The 6957-nt window shown below is 53.6% G+C and overlaps 1 protein-coding gene across 1 annotated transcript; it reads left to right on the top strand.

The window, feature by feature from the left end:
- Positions 1-1397: 1397 nt before the first annotated feature.
- On the top strand, positions 1398-5929 carry LRATD1 (LRAT domain containing 1). The gene is made up of 2 exons (XM_075557090.1): positions 1398-1635; positions 2675-5929. The coding sequence occupies exon 2, from the start codon at positions 2711-2713 to the stop codon at positions 3593-3595; it is 885 nt and encodes a 294-aa protein (XP_075413205.1). The 5' UTR covers positions 1398-1635; positions 2675-2710; the 3' UTR covers positions 3596-5929.
- The last annotated feature ends 1028 nt before the right edge of the window (positions 5930-6957 follow it).

The raw sequence follows: 6957 nt of genomic DNA, 5'->3' as shown, positions 1-6957 counted from the left end.
AATTCCTTACAGAGGTGTCACAATGAAACCTTCTATTGAACATTTTAGTATGTGCCTCATCAGTACTTACTGGCTCTTTGAGTTGAGATTATTCTTATTTTTTTCATTTATATTATTCTTGGCCTGTTGCGTTATTACTGAACTGTGGCGGGCCGGGTATTGGTAAAGCAGTTCAGAATGGGAAGCTGTGCGGAGCACAGGTCTAACCTCAAGACATTTACTTTGTAAGGAGAATGGGTGTGGTAAGAAAGTGGGGGCAGTACTGACATGGAATTGGGTACTAGCTGCCACGGGGTCAAAAAAGAGAAACAGAGCGAATAAGCCCAGACTTCCAGCCTAGAACGGAGACCTTCACAACCCTTTGAGGCTGAGGGTTATAAGCTTTCTATATTGTCAATCTGGAATTTCTTAGCTATGAAAGTCATCTTTCAGACTCCAATATCCAGAGCACATCAATTCATTAATTTCACATCAAAAGTGCAATTATGAATTTCTGCTATACAACCTTTTCCCCCACAAAACTGAAGATAATTCCCATAGTAGTAAAAACCCTTAGTAGTGGGGATCAAAAAACTATGTAGTCCCATTGTCAGCATGTGGGATGCATTTCTTTCCTAGACAGAATATTGGAGGACCAAATCCTGGCTTGGTGAGGGCCGGGGCAGCCAAGATTCAGACTTGCAGGCTGCATTTGCTGGCGCTGCTCTGAAACTAGGAGAGCATTCTCGGGGTTCTCAAGGAAGGCACAGATGTTGTAGATGCAATTTCCAAGGCAGCCAGGCCCAGCAGGGAAAGGGTATGAAAGCTGAGATCCCAGGGAGTCCCAAGGCTCTGGCCCCAGGTAACAGCTGGGTCACTGCGCTGCTGATGGGCAGAGTCCCCGGGCAGAGTCCCCCTCACCAAGCTGCCCCCAGTGTCTGAGACAGCGCTGGACTGCACTGTGGTTTCTTCTCCACCTTCGGACTTGGTTTCTAAGCTGGCGATTGTACTATACTCCCGAAAGACCAAAAGGCGAGGACTCTGTTCTCTCAGTTTCCATCATTTTGGAGGGGATCCGGAGAGCCACGGAGGCTCTCAGCGGCGCGGTGGAGAAACGCTGCGCCCCTCGCGCGCTGCCAGTGGGCACTCACACCTGCACTCACGCCAGCGGGGCTCCTTTCGGACACGCGGAGGCTGGGGAGCTCCTCCGGCCAGCGGGAGCGGGGGTGCAGGGCGGGGGCGGGGCGACGCGGAGGCTGGAGACCCGCCTCGGTTCCCCTCCCGGGGTAGCCGGAGATTGACAAAGCTCGTGCTGCCTTTCTAACCAATGAGCGCGTCCCAGGGCGGGCCCTAGCAGCGGCTCCTCTGGCTACTTAGAGTCCTTCGCGAGCCTGAGCGAAAGCAGAGCGCAGCCGGGATTGCCAGGTGTTGGTTCCGGGATTGCCGGATCTTTAGCCGGCACCGAAGGGCAGGCGCACGGAAACCGCGCCAGGCACCGCAGCGCACCGTCCCGTGCGGGGCAGAGCGGAGCTGCAGTCCCACGCGCCGCCCCAGGACCCGCTTCGCGCTTGCCCCCGCCGCCGCCGCCTCCGCAGCACCCATGGGGACCCGGCGACTTTAAAGGAGTTTGGGGTTTCGGGAGCTGGGAAATCACCGGTACGGAGAGGCGGCTTTGGTTGCCTTGGAAAAGGGTTTCTTCGTGGAATCGTTTAGCCCCTGTGCGGGGTAGGAGGGAGAAGAATCGTTTGTCTCAAAGTGGACCCCAGACCCTCTGGCACGCACACCCCGCGCTGGCTTCCCGGTTCTCCCCGGCCTCTTTGTTAGGTTGGTGTAGAGCGAGCAGCCTCGCCCTGGCGCAGCCCCACTGGCTCGGTTCAGGAGCTGGGAGAGAAGTATGGGGCAGAGTGCACCTTGCAGTGGGGGCAGGTGTGCCCAGCGGCTCCGGTGTACGTGCACCGGCGGGCGTGCAAAGCTGGGGCTGGAATTGTGTGTGGCTGCGAAGGTGGGAGTCCCGGCTAGTGTGCTGTCACTAGGGTTTGTCATTGTGTGTTTGTGTGTGTGTGTGCGTGTGTCCCAAAAGTGCACTAGCATGCCAGCGTCTGGACTTCCAACTGTGCGAAATGTTGCGGGTGTCTGAGGAGTATCTGCGAATGTGTCCGACGACCACCGTACGAGGCGCGATTAGCGGAGGGGTGCGACCTAGAGTAAAATTAGTAGGTGGGCTGCAGAGGGTGGGGACAGAAATCGGAGCGCCATTTGCTCCTGGCTCTAGGGCCTTTGGCGCCCCTTTTTCCAATACTGCCTTTCTCCAATTTTTTTTGGAGGGGGTGGGTGGTTCTATCGACCACGCGACCACCACCCACGCTGTCCGCCCCACTCCGCAACCCTCTGGCCTGCCTGTTTGTTTTTCGATTTTGTTTTTAGGTTTTGCTTGTGGGAGTTGCATCCGGCTTCGAGGGCTGGGTTGGAGGCTTTGTGTTCCTTTCCGCGTTGGTCCCGGACGGCGCTGGGGCTTCTGCACACCTCTCTCTGGTCTTGGGAAGGTCCAGGGGACTCGGCTGGAATTGGGACCCGGCGTGTGGGCGCGTGGGCTGGCGGGCGGGCGAGCAGCTTCCCCCCAGAGCTCTGGAAGCCCTGAGGAGAGGCGGCCAGACCCCGACCCTGCTTCTGAAGGCTTCTCTCTGTGCCCCCGCAGATCCCCGCTCCTGGCCCTCGCCCCGTCGCGTCATTGATGGGCAACCAACTGGACCGCATCACCCACCTCAACTACAGCGAGTTGCCCACCGGGGACCCGTCAGGGATCGAGAAGGACGAGCTGCGGGTCGGGGTCGCCTACTTCTTCTCGGATGAGGAGGAGGACTTGGACGAGCGTGGCCAGCCGGACAAGTTTGGTGTGAAGGCCCCTCCGGGCTGCCCCTCGGGCCCCGAGAGCCCCAGTCGCCACCACCACCACCTGCTGCGCCAGCTGGTCCTCAACGAGCCCCAGTGCTCTGCCTTCCGGGGCCAGGAATGCATCTTTTCCAAAGGGAGCGGCGGCCCGCAGGGCGCCGACCTGAGCGTCTACGCCGTCTCCGCGCTGCCGGCGCTCTGCGAGCCGGGCGACCTGCTGGAGCTGCTGTGGCTGCAGCCCGCGCCCGAGCCGCCCGCGCCCGCCCCGCACTGGGCCGTCTACGTGGGCGGCGGGCAGATCATCCACCTGCACCAGGGCGCCATCCGCCAGGACAGCCTGTACGAGGCGGGCGCGGCCAACGTGGGCCGCGTGGTGAATAGCTGGTACCGCTACCGCCCGCTGGTGGCCGAGCTGGTGGTGCAGAACGCCTGCGGCCACCTGGGTCTCAAGAGCGAGGAAATCTGCTGGACGAACTCGGAAAGCTTCGCCGCCTGGTGCCGCTTTGGCAAGAGGGAGTTCAAGGCCGGAGGGGAGGTGCCGGCCGGCACGCAGCCCCCGCAGCTGCAGTACTATCTCAAGGTGCACCTGGGGGAGAACAAGGTGCACACGGCCAGGTTCCACAGCCTCGAAGACCTCATCCGGGAGAAGCGCCGCATCGACGCCAGTGGCCGCCTGCGAGTCCTCCAGGAACTCGCCGACCTTGACCTCGTGGACGACAAGGAGTAGCTGCGCGCGCGCGCGCCGGGGAAGCGTCTGCCTGGCGGGCCTGTCTCCCTGCTCCCCGCTCCCTTCCCCTTCAGGCTCTCCGGCTTCCCAGTCGGCGATCCAAATGCTCGCCCCCCAGGCGTGCCCGCCACCGGTGGACTGGGCCCAGGCTTTACCCTCGCACCCCTCCGGCAAGTGGCAGGAAGTCGCAGGAACGGGTCCCGGTAGCTGGGAGGGTACTACTGTGCGCCCGGGCGCGCGCTCGCCTTGCTGAACTTCCCAGAGGGGTGGATGATTTGGGGGAAACCTGGAGTACAGTGAATGTTCCCAGGTGGAGACATAAGGGGGAGGAGGAGGAGGCAGGGTTAAGGGGAGCAGGAGCATAACCGCCTCCCCTCCAGTCCCTGGTGACTATCCCCTGGAGACGGGCCACCACTGCCCCAAAACCATGCTGACCCCCTGGGAGGTGATAATTAGTCTTCTGAGACAGCAGTACTGCAGCTGTATGGAGGAGTCCCCAGATTGCAGGATTTCCAAGAAATCGAACCTGCCCCTTGCGCACTTGTGAATAATTCCACCAGAAAGCACCTGGGTGCCCCTTGCGCACTTGTGAATAATTCCACCAGAAAGCGCCTGGGTGCTGAATTGTTCGAACACAGCTGGAGACTTTTCCAACGCCCCTGCCCCAGGGCTCCTGACCTTGTATCCTAGGCTCCAGGCTAAACTAGATAGTAGATGCTTCCCTTTCTACCCCGGAAAGCAAACGCCACTGCCCACCCACATTTGCTTGTGAGCTTCCCTCGCTGGCAGATGGGAAGCCTTCCCGGGTCCCTGGAGGAAAAGGGCACAGCTAATTTGGTGAAGAGAGCCAGTTCCACCGTCCCCACCCCCCACCCCACCTCCAATGGACACAGTTCACTTGGTGTCTGGAACTTGTATGTGTGGTGAAGCGCACTTAATGTTCTCAAGGCTAGATATCCCCCTCCTTGGGCGGCACTTCAAAAAGAGTCATATTTTTAATGGGCTTGGAGGAGGGGGTGGGGGTGGGGAAGACATGACAACATTCCAGTAACCAGCATTCTTACACCACCATAGCCAGTATATTTCCTTTGGCTTCTCCTTACATAGAAATCTTAGGAGGTGGGGAAGTGGGAATAAAGTTTTCAAAGGAGAGAGCAGTTTTCCAACTATGTCAACAATGCCTATCGTGTTGATGTCTTTATTGACCATTTTAGCAACATGCTAATAAAATTTCAAATTGAAATTTTTATTTTCATGGCTTTAATCCATGATGGTTTAAACACTGGGGGCCATTAAGAGTGGATTTAGCTAAACGCTTAGCTAACATTGTCTTTTCACTCTATTTTTTCTCAGCTCTTATGAGAACCCTGTTTTTGAATATTGTAGTTAGTTTTTTTCGTTGTTGTTGGCTTTCCTCAGCAGCCCTGGTAATGGTGGAGTTGCTAATCAGTGTGTATATTGTACTGAATTTCTGTCAGTTAAAAGGTTTACTGCTTTGGTGCAAATTGCTAGCAGGTTCCATTATTTTTCTGTTCCCCCTGTTGTATGCTAATACTGTTACATATTTGCCTTCCTCCCCCGTCCTCCCCCTCTGCCCCTTATCTACTTATAAATGATTCTAGAGTTAGTGGACATTTCCTCCGTGTCTTCAGTCAGTTACACAGTTCATTCCTGAAACCAGGAAAGAACGTGCAGGATCCGGACAAACGTGTTTTTCAAAGAACCAATGCTGGGCAAAGCCCCTCTCTTTGGCAAGGATTTACAAACTTCTCTCCCTGTACTGCAGCAGCAGCAGCCTGACTGATTGTTACTTGATTCCACACGTGTGACACCCCTACAGCATCTCCTTCCCTTTCAAGGGAATTTGTCCAATGATGGTGTTTAGCTAATTGTTGCAAAAGCAATTCCAGCTGTGATTTATTGGACAGCAAATATTATGGCCAAAGCCAGGTTCTTGGCATTTCACATATAATGCAATAAAAACTAGTCGAGGTTGACTGAGACGTGAAATGCCTCTTTTTCCATGGTAAACGATTCATTTCTGTTTTGTTTTGGGTTTTCATCCTAGATACATTCCTTGATCTTGGAACAAAAGGGCAGATTAATGAAATAAGAACTAAAGTATTTTTCTTAAGACTACTGAGTGATTTATTTTAAAAGTGCCAAATTCACATGCTTTCCCCAACCCCCAGCACATATGATAGCCACGTTTTGTAATATCTATCGTAACCTTTGCGTGTACAGAGAATTGAAAGTCATTTATTTCCCTAACCTATTCCTCTTTCAAATAACTGGATGACAGATCATGAACTAAAATTCTTTATTGTACTGACACACTCCATGTTCTTTACTTTGTATCTGACTGCCGTGTCTTGGCTCCCTGCTGTATTAAACCTCATTCAGCACTGATTCCAACAGGACTCTTTAACACTGTGACTCCCACCTCTCACTCACAGGGTACAGCTTCAGCAAAAGAAGTGAGTCACTCTCTAGAACACCTAGCACCAAGATGGATTCCTTCCATTGGCACGAAATTGTATAGCTTTCTTACTAAAAATGCCCACGAAAAAAGAGTGACTTAATCATTCCGTATTCCTAAAAATTTAGAAGTCAAAGTAGCCCTCATCACTATATTTGCCTTTTGAAAGTTGGATCAATGAGGAGCCTACTCCTACTCTCAGCCCAGTCCCCTACACACAGAGTAGATGGCTTCGGAGATGAAATCTTAATGGGAACGAGCGTCTCCAGAGTGGTTGATGGGTTGTACCTACCAAGCTGTTGGTTAACTTCCCCAACGTTGCCCCCATGGCATCACCTGGGCTCCCTCCATTTCGTGACGATGCTTGAAATCCACAGTAGTTTCAAAGCACTGTGTGACAGGCTAGAACATCAAATGCTGAAGGATGCCTCAATTTAATGACGACGCCTGATTTTACTCGATCTTCCCACATGTTGGTGATCTTTGGACTTTCGTGTCATAGTCGTGTTTCTATATGACAGACATTTCTTGTGAGTAACGACAATGTTCAGAAAAGCAGGTCACTGATGTTTATAAACTCACCAGTCTACCTGAGCCATCCGTCTACCCTGCAGTCTGAAAACAGCGCTTGCTTGATCAGTTATGCTAGATGGTGTGCTTCCAGTAGCCCAAGGGTTAAATGACCAACTCACCTGACAAATGGAGAAGGGGGAACTTTCGAAGAAGTTAAGCGTAGGTTACACAACCATAGGAGAGCAACCTAATTTTCTTTGATTCACATGCATCTCTGGGAGATTTTCTGCTTTTTCTGTCTTTTAAACAAATGAACAGTGTTCAGTTGGTGTTTGCCTTTCGATGAACATTTGTTACTTTGCTAAAGGGT

Source organism: Tenrec ecaudatus, chromosome 8 (genome assembly GCF_050624435.1).
Source record: "Tenrec ecaudatus isolate mTenEca1 chromosome 8, mTenEca1.hap1, whole genome shotgun sequence".
Classification (NCBI taxonomy): domain Eukaryota; kingdom Metazoa; phylum Chordata; class Mammalia; order Afrosoricida; family Tenrecidae; genus Tenrec; species Tenrec ecaudatus.
Note: the sequence above shows the minus strand (reverse complement) of the source record. Positions and strands in the feature narration are given on the sequence as shown.

Coding starts and splice junctions, on each gene's coding strand:
- LRATD1 (XM_075557090.1), top strand. CDS start 2,711: ATGGGCAACCAACTGGACCGCATCACCCACCTCAACTACAGCGAGTTG.